We start from the raw sequence: 24,333 nt of genomic DNA on the forward strand, positions 1-24,333 counted from the left end.
CAGTTTCTGTACTTGAGTATCAAAAGACTCAAGTTTTAGACGTAAAAATTAAAGTGAGGAGTAGGAATTGAGCGACAGCAGCTCAGTGGTAGAGTGAGTCGTCTTTCAACTGGAAGGTCGTGGGTTTCACTCCCGGCTCGTCTTTGGGCAAAACACTCAACCCCACGTTGCCCCTGACAGCTGTGCCGGCAGTGTGTGAATGGGTGAACATAATCATTAAGATTAGAAAAGCACCATTTAAATACAGATTATTTGCCAAATCTTCTCCTCATTTTATGCTGGTTGTAGGATAGTTTAGGGGAAATGTATTGGAGTCAAATTACCTATATAAATAACAAAATAAAGTACATATATGTACATTTTGTACTTACAAAGTATTTATTTAAGTTTTTAATACTACTGAGGTACATAAAGGTCACTATATAAAGAAATATTACTCTCTATTTTGATTATTTTTTTCATTTCTTTGTTGATATTTTGACCTGTGACGACGGCACTTTTGTGGTCAGGTGAAATTGTGATCTTGATAAAATAAAACAAACAAGAATAAAATATTACATAATTATTATATAAATATTATATATTATATAATGTAAAATATTTTTAGCATTAGACTCCACATCTGAAACTGTTTGTGGGAGCCTCTCGATGCCGCAGTATAAAATTGTGCAACAGCAAGTGTCTGAAGTCTGAATGTAACAGACATCAATACACTTTTTAAAAGTTACACACTACAGCTTTAAACATAAATTGCAAAAACAAAAAGTCTCCTCATCAGATACAATTACTATATACAGTAATTATTCCATTAGGCCTAATGGATCATTTTCCCCAAAATAATGCATTTTCAAATGTTCCGAAGGGCTTTTCTACGTCTTACTTTGGTCCAGAAACATGCACAATATGATGCCGTCTACTGATTTTTCAACGTATTCTGACATTTTACAGACTGAACAAGTACTCGATGACATTGGGAAAATTGATTACGAAAGTAATTATTAGTTGCAGCCCTAATTACAATATTAAGTTCCATTGTTCCATTGGAGCTGCCCTCCCTGCTCAATACCCTACTGACACGTTTGGCCTTTTTCACCTTCACGCGTACAAACAAACTCGCCGATAATGCCAAAGGTGTAAGAACATAAACAGCAAAGCAATGTCATAACTTGGGATTGTTTGCAGCTTGAGTGGGTGACTCGTTAAAATCCATCTGCCCACAGTCAAACACAGCCCGGGCCCATCTGGGTTCCTTTTGCTCTCCGAGACCTTGGGGAATATCCAGGGGATCATTTATTAGGTGCAAACCATCAGACCCCACAACGGTTTCCCCGTTAATCTGTGAGGTCTTAATCTGCTGAGGAGCGCCTCACACTGGTTAAGTGGAGGTTGACCATGGTTCACCACCGCTGTGCGTGTGTCCTCCATGTATCCTTTATTAATATCGAGGAGGCTGCTGTAGGCCATGCAGACGAATGAAATCAAACAGAGATTATCGTGTGCTGTTGCCTTGCTCACAGATTAAAAAAAAAATATAATATATGAAGACAAAGTTTCCTTTGGGAAAAGAGAATTCACTCATATACAATGCATGCAACTACGCCATTATCTTTAATTGAAGGTTAGCTCAGGATGGAAGATGTAATTAAATGATATTTTTAAAATCTCAGCTCCGGCACTAGCTGTTTATATCATATAAAGGTTTTCATATTGATTAGATTTTGCATGTGTTGGTAACTTAGCAACATGTCACAGAGATGGAGAAGTAAGCTAATTATGGGCTGTGGTTTTGAATGATTTGTCGTCAAACAGTCAATCCAACAGCCACATCTCCTTTATCATTCACTTCCGTTAGAATATCCAGTAGGATAGAGTTACTATACTACTGTAGACATGTACACGCACTTGCTGCAGCAATTATTTCATTATTAATCAAGACATCAACGAGTCTGATCATTGATTTATCAGTAAAACAATCTCTCTGGTTTTTTAGCTTCTAAAATGTGAATATTTTCTGGTTTCTTTGCTCCATCTCACACAGAAGTCGTTAAAAACTGACTGTGAAGGACATAAGGCGACCAAAAAACACATTTTAATGCTGGATGTGGAATGGAGTCTTTGTTGTGCCAGCACTGAAGGCGAAAGTGTTCCAACCTGCTGTGAATGGTCTGTCACAGTCTCCTGCATCCCACTGTCAGGGTAGTGGCAATAAATCCTATAAATGAGTATAACAGCAAAAGCTTTTGTTCAGGCTCATTTCCACTCTCTGCATAAAGTGTGTTATTGTCTCCTTTGCCCAAAAGAAAAAATGGTTGGATGTAACATCTTGTGGTTCTGTTGTCAGGGGTTTTAAACATTAATGTTGGGGGTGTAGGCAGGATATTTTGGGCCTCATTGAACAATAATTAAATCATAAACTTTTTGGATAATGTAAAATAAGTTATCTAGAGAAGAAGTTTGCGCTTCTTCTTCTTGCCTCTTCTTCCAGTGGTGAAGGAATGTTGGCCTTTAGTGAGGGAGAAATGAACCAATCACACAACAGTTCAGATGTAGAGGATACTCTTATTTGCTGTTCAACTGTCATACGTATGTCTGTCCATGCTGTCGTCTTCTTTTTTCCACACAGGGACATTTGATTTGTAACACACTGAGGTCTTAATGTACCGTAGTGTGAGTACTTTGTTGTGTATAATGTGTGTTGTGTATAATGTCGTGTATAATGTGTGTATATTGTGTGTAATGAAGCTAAATACTTTTTTTGAAGTAAGTTTCTGTTCAACAAACTCTCAACATTTTTACTTATCATCATTTGGAAGAAAGAAAAAAGATGAAAGCATTAGTTTCCATGTGACGGGAGCAGTCGCTTTAGACTGAGACAAAGTGAAACTTTAAGAAAGACCTAGAGCTGCAACTAACAATTATTTTCATAATTTTAATTCAATTTTTTATTTTGACAATTAATTGAGTAATCGTTCGGTCCATAAAATGTCAGAAAAAACCTTAATAAAAATGTTGATCAGTGTTTGTCAAACCTGGAAACGATGATGTCTTGTTATGTCCACAAACCAAAATGATTCACTTTTAATGACTTCTTTGTGGAGCAAAGAAATGAAGAAAAGATTCACATTTAAGAAGCTGAACGAATCAGAAATCTTGTTTTAATCGTGAAAAAAGCTTCAAACGATTCATCGAGTAATTGTTTCAGCTCTTCTTGTACCCATAAAAGACATTCCCAAAAATGTCCTCACAAAGATATATGACTCAAACTCAATCTGTCTCTCTGTTTGTTAAACAACTCAAACAACATTTTCTTATTATGAATGTAATTATTTCTCTTTAGTTTCTTTGCTCCAAATCGTAAAAGACTGAATATTTTTTGGTTTGTGGACAAAACAGGACATTTGAGAACATCATAGTTTTGAGGTTTAGGAAACACCGATCAATATCTTTCTACATGTTTGTGGACTGAAAAAGAAATAGATGAATTGATTATAAAAATTAGAGAGTAAGTCCAATAAAAACATAGTAACAGGAGATTAAAGGAAGTGTATGTAGGCACAGAAGGTTAACCAAAATGCTTGTTGTAAACAAGTGGGTCTTCAACTGCCTTTTCAAACACCGTCTACGGAGACAGCAAACCTGAGTTGGATGTGTAAGGCATTCCACATTTTAGGGGCTCGGTCGGGTTTTTAGATCGAGAGAAGGTTCTGGCTGTCAGATCTAAGAGAGTGTGCGCGGGAGTGTCCGGGTGAATTAAGTCTGCCATGCAAAATAATAGTTAGTTACAGCTCTAACACCCATGTAGACCTGCACACACACTGACTCTGCCTGACAGTGAATCCCCACATCCTTCATTCCAACACTGTCTCATTTAACAGATCTGCAGGCAGTAAAACGCCACAGTGTCTCGTCTTCACACAATATCTCAATCACGGTGCTTGTCAGGGGGAAGTGAACCCATAATGTTCTCCTGTTCTTTAATGGCTGCTGTTAAAATATCCTCGAGAAGCTTTCAGCCGCTCGCACAAAACTATATTTTACTGCGACCGAGTGTGGAACAGAGCATTGTTGAGTGGAGCATACAGTGTGTCTTCTGTCCACCTTCCATAGATAAATGTGCTGGAAAAGAGTGATCCCCCTCAGGTGGAAGCAGCCAACACACCCGCCTCCCTCTGGTGTTAACCTGAATCTATTATCCATTACTCGTCTCTCGGCAGGAGTCAGCAAGGTGTAGTCCATCTTCTGGCAGCTATGCTAAAGGTGCACTGGCCTCATAAGGTGTTTGTTTCAACAAGGGGAGGTTCGAGTTTGACCTGGAGGAAAATACAGAGCCACGGTGAGGAAGGCCAAAGCCGAGTGGTTTTCTAATAGAAAGTGGAGACAGTCTTCCAGTCTCCAGGTTACCTGGAATTTTCAATTTCTTTATTAGCCTAGCTTGATTTATAACATCTGTAAACATTTTCCTGAGAACCCTATAGTCTAATTTGTTAGCGTTATGTCTTCCTCTTTAGCACATGATGTGACATTTGTACATTTTGTTCCTATTTTGAAGAAAATAGACGATAATAATAGAGATGAGTGGTCTACAGGATTTCTGAGGCTCACTGGGTCGACTTAAAGTTTTAAATGGCAAAAGGATGAAGACTCATTTTTTTCTGGAAAACAATGAGCCATCATGGAAGTGGTTTTCATCATCGCCGTGTTTCCATTTCAACCAATGTCTCGACAAGCAGATAAAACACGTGGCACACCTGCAGATATGTGAAGCATGAGCTCAGACATTTTCAAGCAACCAGTCAAACATCACACAGTGCGGCAACAAGAAAAGTGTGTGCAACAACACTGTCGAGAAATGTCGCTTTGTGGAGGAAAAATCAAAAATGCAAAAAAAGGGAATGAGTCAGTTGCCTTTCCTGTCAGTTTTGCAGTTTATTTTTGAAACACGTGCTAATTCTGGTGTGAAAGAGGCCACGAACTAAAGCGAAGAACCACCAAGAATATCAGCTGCTTCTGTATCAGCAGCATCAGCCTTTAGCCGCAGAGTTTCCACCAAAGCTGCTACAGATCGCTCCGTGTAACGAACCATCTGGTGCATCAGGTAATAGCTGACAGCCACTGTGCGCTCCATCTGGATTATTAAATTGTGAATCTGATTTTAACAAGAGAGTGAGAAAATTGTCACTTTTTAAGTTAGTTAGAGACCTGGTGTCCCACAGTCTGTACAGCAGCCTTTTTTAAGACGTGTGGAAGAGCTGGGGCAAACGGTATAGCGCGATTCTTGCCTAAATTCAATTTAAAAACTCTAGTTTTCAATTTTAGCGACAGTGCTTTAATTTTACATCCAACATCGCATTTAAATGTAATTAAATGTATGGTGTTTTATATCGTCTTACCTGTTTCCTGTGAGAGCAATAATTATACCTTTAATAGGTAGATAGATAGATAGATAGATAGATAGATAGATAGATAGATAGATAGATAGATAGATAGATAGATAGATAGATAGATAGATCTGTGGGATAGATCGATCTATCTATCTATCCCACAGGAAGAAGCCTTGTGCATCTTGTGTAATCAGGAAAAGATGCATTAAAAAAAAGAAAGAAGAAGAAGTCTGTAATTATTTTTCTTGTCAGTCAACAGGCAGAATCAGGATGTACACTTGTCCCCGGTGCTTATTCCAGCACCCTATAATGTAGATACTCATGCAGGCAGCACACACAAATAAACACATTCATATTCACACATGCACTGATACTGACAGTAATCATCAGTGGCACTGGATGGATTTACATAGTGAGGTTGAGATTGTGAAATAAGCCTTGGCATCAGTGTAAATCTCTGATTTTCTCTGTACACGCAGGCTGTCGTCGGTACACTCCGCTCCGCCTGAGACACTTCTGTCGAGCGTCACGTGCGATATTTGATCACTGATTCAACTGTAGTGACATTTCTGAGGCTCATCAATGCCGCGTTTATGTATGAAAGGAGATAACGCGCCGCGTCGAACCGTGTAACCGTCACTGCCCACATTCTTCAATGCGTCCCGTAAATCCGGGAGTCCCAAACACTGGATCGGGACCCTCAGGTAGGTCACGAGACCTTTCTTTGGTGGACCTTGAACACATTTGCTGATTCTTTTCAACCTTCTAGTTCATTTTATCTGGGTCACGATTGTTTGCCGCCTTTAAAAGTCATGGTCCTCAAAATTGTCGTGGCTGTTGATTCTTGTTGAGTTTCATCTACAAAAGGGCCGTACAGTAAACAGTAAATTGTTGGAATTCGTAATAAATCCTTGCATTAGAAGTTAATATTTTATTGATGTCCCTGGTAATCTAGTTTGAAATCTATAACAGATTAAATAAGAAAAACTGAAGCTTTACTTTTATCGCAGATTAAATCGCACTCAAAATCTGCGTTTCTATTCTTCCAGGCTTCTCAGTTGTGGATGCCACAGTATAGAGACCGGCATATACTGTATATGCAGAGTGGGTGTTGTGATGGGTTAAATGTAGTTTGTAGGTCATAAACACACCACAGAGGAGGTGAAGAAGTTTTTGTTTTCTTCCAGATGTTCTTGAGTTACGTTATGCCGAATGGTTGATATGCAGTTGTTGCAATAATAATGCAAAGAAATTGTGCCAATTCTATGTTTAAGTGGCATTGTTTGACTTTTTAGATTAAAACATTGCTGGAAACAAGTCAAAATTGTTGTGCTTTTTGCTAAAAGTAGCCGACAAAGTAAGTATAGATAAATAACTTTGGATTTAAATGAATGAATAGGAAGTGATGCCATGTTTGTGTCTGTTGGGTTCACTTTCTGTGAAATGAAAGCACATCTGCTCCTTTAATCCCCGGTGCGTGTGCAACTTGCACAACACACGTAACATTTGCACTGCCGTGTATCGAAATCCATCAGTCGTCAACAAATAAATGCTATATCATGTCTATTACTGGAGCTCTTTTACACCTCCTCTGAGAAGCTGAAGGGAGAAAGCCATATTTCTCAGCGTCTCAGCCTCGTATGTCAAAACACAAGAGAAGATACGAGCTTCTCACAAACCCTGCAAGTAAAGGCAAAGCGGTGCCAATAATTAAGATTGATCCTTGGTGGCAGCTGACGGTACAACACTAAGGCAATTTTTATTCTCCCATTACAATCACCCTCTGGAGTCCAATAAGCAGACCCCCCACTCATAGTATTTCTTCCATGACATGTCACGCCTTTGCAGATATTGGTTTAGCGGAAAGAAATGTCGCCAATCTCTCACTTATGCTGTGGTTTCATATAAAATATGGAATGTCAGTGAGTGTGTTTGAGATGTTAAGTGCAAATCTGTCACTACATGGATTCATACGCGTGTGTTACAGTGTCAGGACTCACGGGGGGGAAACATCTGGGTGTCACACAGCTGATGCCACACCAGTGCAACATTGTCTGTTTGTCGGTTTCAGTCGAAGTAAGTTGCAATTCTCCGGCTTAAAGAAAAAGCCATGGCCTCCCCCTGCAGCAATGCCTGACATGGAGGGAATTGGTCTGTCACTCTCTCTCTCTCTCTCTCTCTCCATCTCTCCATTTGTATTCCACTGAAAAGCTGGAGCTTAGAGATTCAGGTTAGGAATTTGAATGAGAGCTGTTAGTACACGGTGTCCTGTGTGAGCACCGGGGTGACTGACGCTGCAGAGCACCATGGATGGATAACACTTTTAGGAAGCGTCTTTCAGTATTCATATCCTGGCAGAAAGAGTTTTTGTAAAACCACTGATGTTTAAAGGGGACATATTACGCAAAATCAACTTTTTAACCATTTTAATACTTATATTTGGGACTCTGGGGGCCCAACCAGTCACCAAAGTGTGGAAAAAGAATACTCCGTCATGTTTTCGTGGTTCCCCTTAGTGTAAGTATAGGCGATAAAACACTCGATGTTGAATTCCCTGCGCTTATGACGTCATAATGCGCATTTCACCGCAAATGTTACCGCCCCACCAGTAAGTTTACTTCGAGAGCTCCACCTTAGCTCCACCTTGTCCCTGCGAGAGTGCAGGCGAGGGAGGAAGAGCGGTATTATGTCAACGCGGAGGGACAAGTGTGCTGTTCGTGGCTGCACAGTGGAGCACAGTGTTTTACACAAACTTCCACAGAGGATTTGATATATGAAGCTAATGTGCCGGATAAAGTCAGCAAACGTGTGTTCAGTGTGTTCGCACTAGACTGCGGCCAGCGGTCGCCGTATTTAGTCAGGGGACGTATTTCACCGACGTACAAACACACACACGTTGTTAAGAAAATGTCACATAGAGCTAATAACTGACCATTCTGACACGTCCTAATTAAAAATATTTGTTCAGTACGTCCTCCATGACCGGAGCACACACTCAGTCTGATACAATCACATATACAGCGGCGAGCGGCAGTTTATGCCGCTCGCCACTGGCGATCAGCGGTGCTGCACTCTCTGTGCAGAGGTGCTGCACTCTCTGTGAAAATCAGCTGATCGCCACCGCTGATCGCCAGCGGCGAGCCGCCTAAACGGCCGCTGTATGCGACTGATCGCCAGCTCCGGTGCAGACCGGTGACTATGCTCCGGAGACCTCGCCACCGCGGCACCGCTGATCGCCACCGCGGCACCGCTGATCGCCAGCGGCGAGCGGCGAGCCGCCTAAACGGCCGCTGTATGCGACTGATCGCCAGCTCCGGTGCAGACCGGTGACTATGCTCCGGAGACCTCGCCACCGCGGCACCGCTGATCGCCACCGCGGCACCGCTGATCGCCACCGCGGCACCGCTGATCGCCAACGGCGAGCCGCCTAAACGGCCGCTGTATGCGTTTAGGCAGCTCGCCGCTCGCCGCTGGCGATCAGCGGTGCCGCGGTGGCGATCAGCGGTGCCGCGGTGACGATCAGCGGTGCCGCGGTGGCGAGGTCTCCGGAACATAGTCACCGGTCTGATACAGTAACATACAGCGCCAGCTTATGCAGCTCGCCGCGCGCCGCTGGCAATCAGCGGTGCTGTTCCTAAGTGTTTTTAACTGATTAACAGTTCGGCACTGTTCGGCTCGATCCTTATGTAGGACGTCTCTTCCTGTGACGGCACTCTGGCTGTTTTCTGCGCACGCTGCCATGTTGATATTGTCAGTGAACTAGTGGAGGGAGGGGGAGACGAATAGAGCTGTAAAGCGCTGTAAAGAGGACAAATCAGAAACCCCCTGGAAGAAGTGGGTGTGTGTTTGCCTGTGTCTCATTTGCATGTAAAGGGACCATGCACGAAAACCGAGCGTTCTGAAAGGGGCGGGCTTAGCAGGGTTATTGAACTGCTATGATGCTTCATCCTTATGGTATTTTGACCAAGGCATGTCACTGACATGTTCATTAGGACACCAGGGAACTATTTTAATGGGGGAAATAGGGTATAATATGTCCCCTTTAAGGAAGAAGTCCTGCACCCTGGCACATCTTGTGTATTGTGTAGTAATTAAGCCCCTATTTCCCCTATGGTCTCAGCTCCCCCCTCGCCTCGACGCACCTCGGCACGGTTTAGGTTGGTTTTCCACTACAAAATAGTCTACTCAACGTGGGCGGAGTCATCACTACCGTGACTCCGTTTTACACGCGACAAACGAGTGAGTGACTTGTAAAGCAGTTGTTTTCAGTGTAACTGAATCATTAGAATCAATATTTGTTCAGTGCTGTCACTAAATACGCCAGACTCCTCTGTTAAATATTAGGATTTTAGACATTTCAGTGGTAATCATTGGAGATTAACCCACATTTTTACGATTTTTAAGTCTTTTTAACTGATCTAGAGTTCGGCATTGTTCGGCTTGATTCTTGTGTCGGATGTGTCTTCCGGTGACGGCACTCCATTGACCAATCAGTGGCCGGCAGTCTGGCGATGTATCGCTTTAGCTCACTTGGAACCATGCCAGAGAAGAAACTAAAAATAGTACCTGGTACCAGGTACTATGTTTGAGACATTTAAGTGTTTTTATTGTCATTAATCAAAACACTTAAGTGACAGACCTGAGAGCCTGAGATCGAGTTTAGACGAATCCCCCAAACCGGCATTTTGGAAGCCATAAAATGCTCTCAAAGATGATCATCAACGATGACGTCATAGCTCCACCTCCTGCTCTTGTATTCGTGGTCCCCATCTGTGTCACTGATGTCGTCTTCTTCTTGTGTCTGGAGTTTGTACACATGCATGCATATTATCCATGTTTGGTGTATTTCTGAGGCAGTGTTACAGCGCCACATGCAGGCCTCGCCTAATGTGCTACAACCTTTTGAATAATTTTACTCCGGTATGAAGATGTTTCTTGAAATGATGTTTTGTAAACCGAAAAAGATTGTAAAGGCAAAGTTTCCTTGAATATAAGAAAGCCCATGCTCACATGTTTTAATACAGGGGAGTGATAGTGAGAGTCAAACATAAACTCCTCCTGGCGTCAGTATCGTGTGAGCAAAGCCTGCTGCATGGCGCCTTTAATGTGTCAGAGCATCTTTGAAGTATATGGAGATTTTAGCTCAGCTCTATCCAACCCTCGCTTTTCCACCCAGCCCGCATCAATGGACAATGAAAAAAAAAAAAAAGAAGCAAGAGCGATTGCTGCATTCGCCAGAAGATATTCCCAACTCAACGCCTTATTTTCTGTCACGTTTGCAACCGAGCTAAAGGCACAGAGGGAGACGGATGATTATTGAAGTTGTTGTTGCGAGAAATCATGTGGGATTTAATGAGAGGATCGTCACTTAGATGTGACTGACAGGCCGGGGCACTGCACAGGGAAGTGAAGAAAAAAAAAAAAGACATCTTAAGAGAGAAGATGAGGTGTTCCACACACCAGCGCTCACCGCTACATATGGCAGGTAGCTACAAACCCATCAATTCTAATTCCAACTGTGACAGAGATGCTGTGACAGTGACTATGTACAAGGGTTACAACTGATTTATGCCCATCTGTCTGATAGATTTCTATTTATTTATTTGATATTATACACAGCCAGTGTGGAAGTGGAACACAAAAAAACAGCTGCTACGCACGCTGAAGATAATGACTTTAGAATGGAAGAGGTCACTGAAGTTTGAGTCCTAGAGTGGTAGGAGTGACTACTTTATATTCACTTTATGCCACTCAACGTTTCCCACTCTTAAAGGTACAGTGTGTGAAATTGAGCAAAATTTATTGGTGATTGGTGATTTTGATCTCAGAATTATGATTTTTTTCATCTCAGGATTATGACTTTCTAACCTCAGAATTATGATTTTTTTTTTAATCTCACAATTATGATTTTATAATCTCAGGATTATGATTTTTTTTCTATCCCAGAATTGTGATTTTTTAATCTCTGAATTGTGGCTTTTTAATCTCAGAATTATGACTTTTTAATCTCACAATTGTGTCTTTTTAATCTCACAATTATGATTTTTTTTTTTGTCTCATAATGATGACCTTTTTTTGTTCATGGCACTTTCCCCTGCATCAAAGTCTTTAAAATAAATCATGAAACAAACAACCTGCAGACAGGACACAGGAGCTGCTGGTGTTACTGCTGCCTTGTTTGTGTTCAAAAGGATTTCAGACACTAAAGTCACAAAATGACACAATTAAACGTACCGATGAGACAACAGTGGATCTGCCCACCATGATGTTAATTAGCTGATTCTCCTCTCTGGACTTTTAAGTGTTGAGTTTACAAAGAGGCACAAATTAGTTTGTTTCAGCACCAAAAGAGACCTTAGAGACCTTTGTCGCCATGGTTACAATAAGGAAGACGTGATGAAGCAAGATGAGGAGAGGGGAATACGTTATAAAGTTACAGCCGTGATGAATCCAATGACTGGCTCTTTCTTTTCAAAGTAAGGTGATCAACAAAGACCAAAGGCTTTGACGGACTTAACGAACACCCCTTGTAATACGTCCAAAAAGCAGTATAGCACTATAGATTCTTCATTTCCCACAACGCTGTGACTTTTTAGCCTCGTTGAATCCTTGCTCTGGCTTTTTCAATTTCCTTGTGAGGAGTTGAAAACGGGCCTCACTCAGGCTGCCAGTCACTGCCGAGCTGCCGTCTTCGCTTGATGACGTTATGAATCACTAACTCAGCCCCAGAGATGGAGATTTCAGGCCCGGCACGGTCAGCCATCATAGAAACAACCCCTCCCTGGCCTCTTTATTGGAGTGATTTTGAGCGAGCCAAATTGTCCATAAATCCGGAACATGGGGTCATAAATGTCATAAAAAGGGAGGAAAAACAGAGGGACAAATTTCTCCAGCATGATGGCAGTGCTGGTGATTACAGCCACGAGTGTGTGAGAACTGAGTTAGAGGGAGGGTTGACTGAGGACTGCTGAGAGAACATGACTGGAGGAAAAAATTAATAAATACGGGATGAGGTGGACAAACAAAGATGGATGTGTGTGTGTGCCGCAGTAAAGGACGCAGGCACGGCTCAGGTGAGCCGGGATTCCTGTTTTTCTGTCTCAACACTCTTCAGACATCATATTAAATGAGGGTGTCAAACATTTCCAGCAACTCCATAACCTTCAAAAAAGAACCAAACTATCACTTTAACATCGCCCTAATTCAGCGCCGTGTCAGCACGGAGAGCGGGGGACGTTACAGGAGAGATGAAGGAGGTGGGAGGAGACAGAGAGTTTGAAGCTGACAGACAGGAACACACAGGGAGACACACACACACACACACACACACACACAACCCAACAGAGACGCTGAGACATCACCAACTTGCTCGTCCATAAGTAAAAGATCGTGCACAGAGAGAAGGATGGAGAGAGACAGAGCATTGTGTCATCGGGGATCACTGAGCACTGTAATAGGCTTGAGTCTTGTCAGTTGCTCTCAGCTCAAGTCGGCTTGGCTGCGGGGCTTCCCTGCTGTCTCTCTGCCAACAGCAGCACATGGGAATATTGTTCTCCGGCAGAACAACACTCCTAAAAGCTCTCACTTAGCCGGCTTTGGAGGGGAAGAGAAATAATAGGTTTAAGTATCCTGGAGGGTTTTGCCCTGGTATAATATTTGTTCACTGGTTCATAATAAAAACTAAAATTATCTTTAGCACCGAACATTCCTGGCAAACGCGGCGCAGTGCACAAGCGGTGTCTAATGTGCCAACAATATTCTCAGTGCAATTTGCTCCTGTGTCGGAGATTCTACACTTACACGTGTGTGTGAAATTATTACGGTCTTTGAATTTCTCTCTTCACTGTTGCCGCACGGGGGATAGACGTCCGTGTATTTAGTGCAACAATGTAAGAGGTGTTCCGACTAAAGCACCCATCAGGGAAAAGTAAAAAATGTTATTCTGAATAGCATTAGGCAAGAAAAAGAGAGGCAAGACTCCAGGAATTGTAGCTTATGATTCTTGTGTTCAATTCCAGGGAGTCTTTTCCTTGATAATAAAATATATATAACAATAATCGTATGTTTACATTATCCTTATAGCCATGGTCTGGTGATGTTCATCGTGTTTCAAAGCTGAATGCATCAACAGTAAACGCAGACATGACGTAAACTTCCTCTCACAAAGTTACACAAATAAAATCTGAATAAATTCACTCACGACGGCAGCAGCCGCCTAATAAAATCAGAGACACAGAGACGAGACAGACCACTTACTTCATTTTTAATAGAAAAGTCTGAAAAGCAAATGGAAAAAAAGCCAAACAGAGACGTAACGTATATCTACCAATGAATGTTGGGCGAATGTTACCACAAAGACGCAAGCACGGAAGAGGAGGATCGATATTTAACAATAACAAAACATGAAGAATATAGAACGGAACATCACACAAGTAGGAATAATACACATAATACTGAGTTATAATGAGCTATTTGTCTTCCATATTACGTTCCATATCAACACAGACGCTTTTATTTTGAAATTCTGTGAAATATCGTCATAAATGTTGTTATTATGATGTCGTGATGGAATATCTTTCTTTAATTTCAGGCTCATATCTCCCACCTTTACTGAACACTTGTTTTTACCCCAAAAAATTTTGACAGACGACATCATAAATCCTTAAAGCTTGTTCAGTAACGGAAGTCAACATTACATCATAGCAGAAACTGGCAGGACCAACAGCGTATGTGTGTGTGTGTGTGTGCTGTCTGCATTTTACTGCATGCTTTTATTTGTAATCTGATTATAGATTGTCACCTACAAACAAACATGTGTACATGACACCGCGCCGTCTGCCGCCGCATGTCAAGTGTTACCAAATAACAACGTTGCAAATGATGCTACTGTGAACACAATGAGCCTCAAACGGTGTGATAAGTGTAAGCGCAGATTAAAGCACAGGTGTTGTCTTTGTGCCGGCAATTCATTGGAACATAACAGCTCTTTTTTTGGGATTCTAATTACACATGAAACTCCCCCAGCTCCTCAGTCATTATCCACGCAAGCCACTGGGGGATGGAGAAGCGTGCGGTGAACAGGTTTGCAATGCTCAGAGGGACGTTGTTAACGTTTAAATTAAACATACAACAATAATTGTGTTCTCTTTTTGTTTCCTCTGCTTCTCCGCAGATGAATTCAAGGCCTTCCTGAAGCGCTTGCCCACGGACCGCTTCTTGAACGTGTCCACGGTGGCCAAGCTGTGGTCGGCGGACATGTCCCTCCAGAAGCGCTACGCTCAGCTGGAGTCCACCACCGCCATGGTGGTCGGAAAGGCCCAGAAGATCATCAGGAAGCTGTTCACGCTGAGCAAACGCTGTCCCAAGCAACCTCGCATCAGCCTGCCCCGAGAGAGGTAACCCACAGGGATTCACTCAGGGAAAATAAACCAAAATGAGACGTACGGTTTGTTATGACTGGGTCTGCAGGCTCCTCAACAGTGAGACATGAGGAAAGTGATACACTAAGGTGGATATTGTCATTTAGGATCGACAGCTCCATCCAAAACTGGTAGAGGGAAATCAGACATAATAATAAAATACTAAATAATAGATGTTTTGAACTCCATTAACACAATATAAAAAAGAAAAATTCAATTAAAAGCCAGACTGAAAACTTGTTTCTTTGAGTTGACTCTCTCTGCTGCCCTCAGGTCTTCAGGGATTCTGTTACACAGATGTGAACTGAGGTAATAAAAAAGAAGCCTGGCTGTGGTTGAGTTGTTGTTCTGGCTTAAGGTTTAATTAAAAGGCCACAACCAAATGACCTCAGGCTTTTCAGAAGATTCACAGGATATAAGCAAATCTGATAAAGCAGAAAGAAGCCGGGGACCATTAAGAGCTTTATAAACCAATAAAAGGATTTTAAAATCAATTCTGAAAGTAGAGAGGCAGCCAGTGAACGGACCTTAAAAACTGGTATAATGTCAGCGCTCTCTCTCTCTCTCTGCTGTATTCAACATAAAGGAGAAGCAGCTGAGTTTCAATATGTTTATGTTATTTTTTATATACTCAGAATTTGTGCTATGAAGAAAACGGAGCCTTACCCACATTTAACAAATTGAAAAAACGTCATAAAAATGCATGAACATGGGCCAAGGGAGCTTTTCACATATTTGTCCAAGGCTCATTTCACTGGCGTCTGATGGGTAACCTGCAAATAATTCCTATAACATCATGGAGACATGCAGTGATCAGTAAAATCAAACATATCATGCAAATTCTCACTTCCATAAATTAAGTTTTTTAATTAAGATTAAATATTTCTGTTAGGTATTTTGTTGCAATGAGTGACAGCAAAACTGTGTGTGCAACAAACCACATTCACATTCATTCTTTTTCACTTTCACTGTCACAGCAAGAGCAGGTCATGAACTTGAAAATGAAAAATGATTTTAGCCTTGTAAAAACATATTTTGTCACTTATGTTAATTCTCTTATTTAATTCAATGCTCTGCTGCTTCCTTTAAGTGCAAAAAATGATTTTTCAGCTTTTTATTATTATTATTATTGTTGTTATTATTATTATTATTATTATTGTTAAATTTTATGCAGATGATGCTCTCTCCTCCTTAGTCAACTATTAAAGTCCTTTCACTAACTCCAGCTTACTGGAGTATGTTTCCCATAGCACAGAGGAACTGTGTTTCCTTAAAAATCTTAATGGGAAAATTCTGTAAAAGGTCGGATTTATGTATTTTATTCAGTCTTTAGACTAAACCCCCAGAGTCAGATATCCATCAGTTTAAAGACTGACCTCGCAGTTCTCTTTTCATTGTCACCTGTGGGGAAGGAAAGAAAGAAAAGGGTTGTGATAAAACAGATGCAGTGTTATGATGACAGGATGGCGACCAGAGAGGCAAGAGAGAGAAGCTCTTGTTACCAGATGTGGACGCTGTTGCCGGGTGAGGGACGCATTCGCGTGGCACGCTGTAATCAAGTCCTTCCCTTGACTGACAGCTCGGCACTTGTTTACCAAGGACTTTCATTTCCCTGGCAGTCCGCTTCCTCTTCCCATCACTCCATCTCCCCCCTTCTTGTACTTCTCGCCTTATTTTCTGTCTTCTTTTCTCCGCTTCACTTACCTTTTTGTCACTTTGCTCTCTCTTCTTCTCTGTGCCTCGCCCCTGTCACTCAGAGGCTTAACCCCCTGCACGGCAGCAGCGACGGCAACTTATCAGGGGCTGCTCCGCTGACAAAGCTTCCTACTTTAGTCTGCACAAAGCCATTTGTTTTATCATCGTTCATTTTGGTCTATTTACACAGGCCTGAGGGTGAGGAATAGTTGGAGCATTTGGCCAATGTTGTGTGAGGCTTCCTGAATGTAGCCTGGAGATAGAATCTCAGCAGAGCTAATTTTCAGTCTGAATTTGTAGTATAAGTGTATATTCATATATGCATTCCTTCATTTTCATCTCTATTGCAGTCGTACCAAGCAGCTTCTCTTCTCTGAAAATGTGTCAAATCATTTCCAGGGCTAAATAATCCTGTTTAGAAATGATATGAAGCAGACTGGGAATTAGGTTGCCACCCATGAAAATGCAATGCATGCAGTGAAGCAGTTTAATTCAAAAAATGAAAGAATAGAAGCAGCACCTTGGACTTAAAGAGGAGCAAATAGTGGTGTATTACACTAACAATCAGTGGAGTTCTTCACAGGCTCTTCCCAAACCGGTCTATCATTAGAAAGGTGGAACCCAGACCCATGCAGAACTCTTAGCCCTGCTGGAAGCAGTGCCGCAGGCAGAGAGCAATCAGAATGATATATATTCTCTCTGTGCTCACAATCATCAACACCTTATTTTATTATTTTATCCTTATTTTAAAGGTGACATCGAATGCTTGTATCGCACATATATGTTAGTTATGGAGGTCTACTTACATATATTAACATGTTTTCATGGTTAAAAACCTCCTAATCGCTGCAAACGAGCCTGGTAGTGCTAGAGGTACCTGGAAGTGATGTAATAGATAGGCCAGCTCTCAGATACACAGCTCCCCCTCTGGCACGGTGGATGCTCTGCATCTCAGCAGCTTCAACGAGAGTAGTTCTTTTTCTTTTGCAGTTGAATGTACGCAACCGGGTGTGCCCGGACTAGTGCCCGCACCGGGAGGCGCTATGGTAGTGAGAGGAGTGGTGAGGTTTTCTGATGACATCATCAGCATAGGGAAGTGCCGATCCGCTTCGCAGAGCCCAGGAAAACAATAAAACTCTATTTTCTCAGCAGTGGCTGAACTGTTTGTTCTGAAACATTAGGGTTTCATAAACGAGGTAATGACGCAGATACACACACAAACGCAGCGTTAATTGGAGCGTCCGGTCTATGTCGCCTTTAAATGATTCACAGCTTGTCCCATTCTCAACACAAACAAACAAGAGGAGATGATGTTTGACCCCAAGTCTTTTTAAGATCTTTCCCCAGTAGTCATCCATAATTGGACCATAGTGCAGATGGACTCCTTGTAAGGATGCCCGCATTCCTGTGAAGGCTCAGAACCTTCGTGGTCACCCAGAAAGTGCAGATCCTCTTCCCAGGAAAGGTCAGAGTTCAGTCAAGGGCCCAAAGCAACAGACTTTTCCACCTATGAAGATTATTGGAGACAGTCAGCATTTTTCGGACATTTTCCAACAAACTGTAATCAGATAGGTGCCAAAGATCATCTGAGACCCAACGTCCTTCACCCTTAATATCAGCTCCTTCCCTCCCAGCCAGCATGGCAATAAGGGTTAGATTTGGGCTGACAATATGGATCCCAAGTGGGATTATCCATGGTGGTTACAACCGTGTTTGTACACTTTACACTCACGCCCACTTCGTACCCTTTCCAGGCTACTTGGGTACTAAATTATGCAGGTCCATATGGTTCCAGTAACATGGGGCCACCATGGAAGCCACGTACAAACCTGCTTTGGACCCGCTAAAGCAGAGAACAGAGAATCCCACCAAGCAGACACAACCATTTCAAATATTCCTTCGTCCCCCTTTTCATTGAACACATTAACACCACTAAGGCATGTGTAGTTGGCTTGTTCATTTTTTTATTTCTATTTGTTGTTCTGTTTTAGTGTCTGACCGTGTGTCCTGTTTTTATACAACAGACACTGTCGAGTCCATAGCAAATTTCCCACGAGGGGCAATAAAATCTATCCTATCAGCCCTTTAAGCCAACACGGATTTACCATGCCACATTAAAAATCACAATGCAGAAAGAAATAAAGTACTGTAGAGGTCTCTTACATTTCAGTGTCACCCAGCAGATAGATGCACAGAGCTGCCAATACTCACAGCAAGACAGAGTCATTAGTTTTCATGAAGAGGTGCAGGCCAGCTCATGGTTATTTCAAAAGGGGACGCATATATTTTTGCCACCAAAACGGAAAACAATCAACTGTCCAATTACAGCTTGGAGGCAGAGCCGTGGACGGTCAATACTCACTGAGAACCCTGCCAAGAATTCCCTCAGCTTGTGTTTGCGGAGCCTCCTGAGGAAACCGGCCAGCGCTTAAAAATGCAGACAGTCGATTGCAAATGTAACTAAATATTTGATACATAGCATCTGAGTGGCCGTTCCGCCGGGACCTGTTGTGTGAGGCTGTCAATCATCGCTGCAGTATGGGCAACTCATGTTGGCCACAATAAGTTGCAACTTAGGAGTGAGTGGTATTGACGAAATCATTTCTAACTATTCTCTGGGACGCTGTTCATGATGTGCAAGTTTGTCCCAAGTATCCTTTCCTTTTCTTGTAAGTAGGAACATGTGTTGTGTTACAGCACCAGACATAGTAAAAAAAGAAATACAATGAAATACAAGTAAGATCAGATGCAATGTTGCTGGAAGGCCAATGAAAAGCTCTAAACTTCAACCCAAGCTAATAGAGTTAAAGTAGGAGAATTGTATACATTTTGGACCAGAAATTGTAAAATAAATGTTAAATCTGTAAACAGCAAACTGCAAACAGAGCAACTGTTGTCCAAACCTGAGGAAATTAAAGCAGATTTGATGGTTTTTATGTGTCTTCTGGATAAAAATATAAGATGCCTGTAATGTTTGGATTAGAGCGCTGTCTAATCTCTGTGTTTTCGCTCTCACTCTCTCTCTCTCTCCCTCCCTTCTGCAGGTCTGCTGGGTTTTGGCTGAGCAAGGCCCAGTCTCTGCTATACTGCAATGAGCACGGCATACTGGGTTCCTTCTCTGAGGAGGTGAAGAGCTGCAGCTGCCCCGCGGAGCAGCCCACCTGCCAGGGAGCCATTCCCTGTGTCGTGGGCACCTCACCCACCTCCTGCTCCTCCTGCGCCGCCGACAACTCCACACGCTGTGGAGCCTGTCACCACGGCAACTTTCTCCATCTTGGCTCCTGCCACCCGAGCATTGCTGCGTCCCTAGACCACTACCTGAACTTTGACCTGGACATGCCTGATGCAGAGGTTCTGATCTTTTATATTTATATACAGTGTGTGGATATATATATATATATATATAGATATATGCAGGATTCCTTTGGTGCTCAAACCTCTGTGGACCAAATGATACATAAGTACTTCTCTTAACTCGGACAGGAATTCACAAACATAACTACAGTCTAATCTATTGTTATGCAATTGCATTCCTGTGCAATACATCTTGTGGGTTTCACCTTGCCCTAGTTAGTACTATTGCACCAGTTTAAGAAGAATCCACCACTACTTTCATTATCTTGACTATATTCTATGTACAGTACAAGACACCCTGTGTTCTAATGTTGTATGTGTACCTGTGTGTCCCTCCTCAGGCGAAGTACCTGCTTCAGAGACTGGACAGCAGAATAGAGGTCCATGCCATCTACATCAGCAATGACGTGCGCCTGGGGAGTTGGTTCAATCCTGGCTGGAGGAAAAGAATGCTGCTGACGCTCAAGAGCAACAAAAACAAGTCCAATCTCATCCACATGCTGATGGGCATTTCTTTCCAGATATGCTTGACTAAGAATTCCACGCTGGAGCCCGTGCCTGCGATTTATGTGAATCCTTTTGGCGGGAGTCACTCAGAGAGCTGGTTCATGCCAGTGAACCAGCCGGACTTCCCTGACTGGGAGAGAACTCGACTGGACGCCGTTGTCACGGCACAGTGTTACAACTGGACACTGTCTCTGGGCAACAAGTGGAAGTCCTTCTTTGAAACGGTTCACATCTACCTGCGAAGCCGCATCGTCACGGATGACCCGACGGCGAATGAGACTCTCTTCTATGAACCGATGGACTTGGATGACCAGACGTCAAACCTGGGGTACATGAAGATCAACACGCTAAAGGTGTTTGGATACAGCATGCACTTTGACCCAGAGGGCATCAAGGATCTGATTCTCCAGCTTGACTATCCCTACACGCAGGGGACGCAGGACGCAGCATTTCTGATGCTGCTGGAGATGAGAGACCGGATTAACCGCCTCTCTCCACCAGCGCCGCAACCGCTGGACCTGTTTTCTTGTCTGTTGCGTCACCGACTCAAGCTGTCAGCGGGAGAGGTGGTGCGCATCAAGGAGGCTCTGCAGATCTTTAACTCCAAGCTTCCCAATGCTTCTCCTGAACCTGAGCTGGCGCAACTGTGCAGCTAGCTAACCAGCTAAGAAGACAAGGCGGGATCTGGAGCGACACGACGCATGGAAGATTGAGTTGTGGCTTCAGAGGGAGTCAAACTTGACTTTCTGTCTTTTTGGACCCAAATTTTCTGGAGTGAAGGAACATCCAACTCTCAAGGCTGACTGGGCATTTTCCTGTGGTTTATCCTGGCTGGTTTTCTGGTGCCACGTTTTTATTACAAATTGCTACCAGAGCCCTTTGATAGAAAGTAGATTATTATATCAGAGACGGACAGATACATAGACACTTATGCAGAGGTACCACTGTCCCAGCCTGGGAGTTCAAGTTTGCCGTTACTGCCCTGCTTTTGGAAAACTGAACGACTGGTTGAAGCTACAGACTCTCACACTTACACTTGCAGCTTTTTTGAAATGGAGCCTCAGAGAGCTGATGTCATTAAGTATACATAAGACCCCCTGCCTTGCAAAGATGAAGCTGATTTTCATATGTAAAGATGAACTCCTAAGGGGTCTTGAAGTTCATGGAGAGTGGATTTCCCCTTTTCTACGCCTATTTTCTTTGGCTACAGAACAATCTCTGGGGACGGGCAAATGGGAAAATATTATATGTGTTGAATGAGTTGTTATGTTATGCTTAACAGTTTAAAATTTGATAATCCTGAACCCCCCGTTACTGTCTTTGAATATTTCTTTTCGATCCCTGCCTTTATTTTATATTTGTTTGTTTTTTCCTGGCATTTGAAAAACTCGTAAGTGTCTATGCTTAACATTTTGATTGAGAAGCCAGTTAGTGATGTTCTGTCCTTGGTGGTGTGTCAATACCGAAAGAAGGTGTAAACAGCAGCAGCAGCAATCTGAATGGAAAAATATCTAAAAATGAGGACTTTTTTAAAAAACAAAAAAAAAAACTGGAAAATCACAACAAAAACTTCTGATGTGGTCACGGAGAGGTCGACAGACGAAACGCTGTAAATAACGCTCCATCTAACTCCAGGTGTGGACAAGTGCACATTGCTTTTTAGATAACCAAGGGCAAAGACCAAAAAAATGTTTATAACAAAACAAATTCATGCCTTATATGGAAAATTTAATGTTAAGACAAGAAGCACATTTGGTTTTTGTGTTTGACTTCTCAGCGCAGGCTGTATTGCTTTTTATATTTCAGTATTTCTACCAAGACAGAACAGCAAACACGTTCTCCAGGATAATGTGGTGATGTAGCTTTTTTCCATGTAAATGCCAGTCACACTTTCTGCAGATACTTGTTTTGATTTTGGTGTCGTGAAACTATCTTGAGTCACTATCACACACACACACACACACACAGTGCACACCGGTACTTTCCGTAATTACTCTGCAAAAGCCTTCTATTAGACGAAATCTCAGTGACTGAATTATAAATTAAAAAAGTTTTTTAATTGTTTGGTTTAGTCTCAGGTCAATGAAACTTTTTTGTCCGTTCATTTTCTTTCTTTGGGTTTTTTTTTTTTGTTTACACGTGGGTCCAGTGTCGGCTGACAGTTACCACAGCTTTTCCGCAGGATGATACTTGACATGATTTTACATTTAATTCACTAATTTGTCCCTGGAAGTCGGTAAAAAAAAAACCTTGTACTATGTCATTTTCAGCTGTTCTCCTGTGCTCAGCTTGCTTCAGTAAAAACAAAGTGGTTTATCTATCCGGCATTCTTTTCATTGTTTCAAAACTAGTTTCCAGTCCTCACTGTTATAACGTGTACAATGAAATACTAAATATATATATATTGCCTACCACAGTATCTGTTGTCCTTTGGGGTGTCGACAACTCAGATGTATGTATTTACATGGGAGAAAATCCACCCACACTGATTTGGTGAGAACATGGCACATCGCTAATGTGAACAGGTGGAGGCGGGACGTGGTGTTGATGCACCTGATGTTTCACTGAGGGTGAAATTCAGCCAAAATGCTGAATAAAAAGCAGTATTCATGAGTTCAGACTGCATTTTTGTGATCACAAAAATCACAGGGAAAAACAAGCCACCGGCCCAATAATGTGATTATATTTAATATTAACTGTCACTCAATTTAGCTTTACTTGTCCAACATTCTGTCAATGTTTCAAGCCAAGTGAGTAAATGACCTGATTTCCAAAATAATAAAGTTAAACATGGCATAATAATGTTTACAGTCTTATTGCCGTCTTTTACAGTTACGTGAGACTTAATTGCAAACCTTTAAGCAGCCTGCATGGTCAAGTGTCATGGTACAACTAGCTGTGTTGATTTCTGCACAAATGTGTGTAAATGCAAATCACATACGATGACAATTCTAAGCAAATAACACTGTGTTACATCATGAATGTCTTTGACGAGGGTGGCATTTATGAACAGACAAACAGCTAAACCTCATGAGCAATTAGACAGCATTGTAGTTTACATAATATGCAGGTATATGGAGTGTTATCCCACTACAGACGGGCCGAGATTTCCACTGCACGAGGATACATTTCAACACCCACTTTTATTTTTAACAGAACTTGTGTCACTTTGATCACAAGCTCCTCCACAGCGGTTTACTCACTTTACACATTTCAGATTGACAGAAAATCACCACACACAAACAGCAGAGTCTAATGTTGATGACTGTTACTTTACCTTTTAACTGTTTTTGGTTCACTCTTATACCCCGCTCACAGTTTCTCTAGGAGCCACAGGTGGCAGCCGCTTTTAAGAACAATTTAATAGTAGCTTGCCAAGACGGTGGTACATTTCCTTTACAGGTTAAGTGGAGCCAAAAACTCCAAATCCAGAGTTCAAAAAGTCAATATTCAACTTTATTTAACATTCATTGGGAGTCAAGAACATGTGCACACACCGGCCACTTTATTAGGTACACCTGTTCAACTGCTTGTTAATGCAAATATCTAATCATCCGAACACATGGCAACATCTCAGCACATTTAGACATAATTATAGAAAGGGAATTTGAACATGGCATGGGGTGACCGGCTGGTCTGAGTGTTATGATTTAATATTTCTCCCCCACAACCATTATCTTAGAGTCTACAGAAGTAGAAGAAGAGAAAAGTGTCGAGCAACAGTTCTCTGGGTGAAAACATCGTTGATGTCAGCGGTCAGAGGAGAATGGCTGGACTGGTTTGAAATGATTTCAAAACTCAAAATAACCCCAAGTTACAACCCAAGATATGCAGGAGTCTCTGGATGTGCAGCAAGTCAAACCTTGAGGCAGATGGACGACAGCAGCGGGAAACCACACTGGGTGCCACTCCTGACTTTTTATTATCAGGTGTCATCTGTTTTACCCTGTCGACTGCCCCACAGTGGCCAGATACGT

At 42.2% G+C, this 24,333-nt stretch overlaps 1 protein-coding gene across 1 annotated transcript in view; it reads left to right on the forward strand.

The window, feature by feature from the left end:
- The window catches only part of brinp2 (bone morphogenetic protein/retinoic acid inducible neural-specific 2), a 176,963-nt gene extending 153,801 nt beyond the window's left edge, over positions 1-23,162 (forward strand). The window contains exons 7-9 of the mRNA XM_058642262.1: positions 14,554-14,776; positions 19,540-19,846; positions 20,191-23,162. Of these exons, the coding sequence (XP_058498245.1) occupies positions 14,554-14,776; positions 19,540-19,846; positions 20,191-21,012 (1,352 nt within the window). The 3' untranslated portion in view covers positions 21,013-23,162. The remainder of the gene's footprint in view (positions 1-14,553; positions 14,777-19,539; positions 19,847-20,190) is intronic.
- Positions 23,163-24,333: the final 1,171 nt, after the last annotated feature.

Source organism: Solea solea, chromosome 1 (assembly GCF_958295425.1).
Source record: "Solea solea chromosome 1, fSolSol10.1, whole genome shotgun sequence".
NCBI lineage: Eukaryota > Metazoa > Chordata > Actinopteri > Pleuronectiformes > Soleidae > Solea > Solea solea.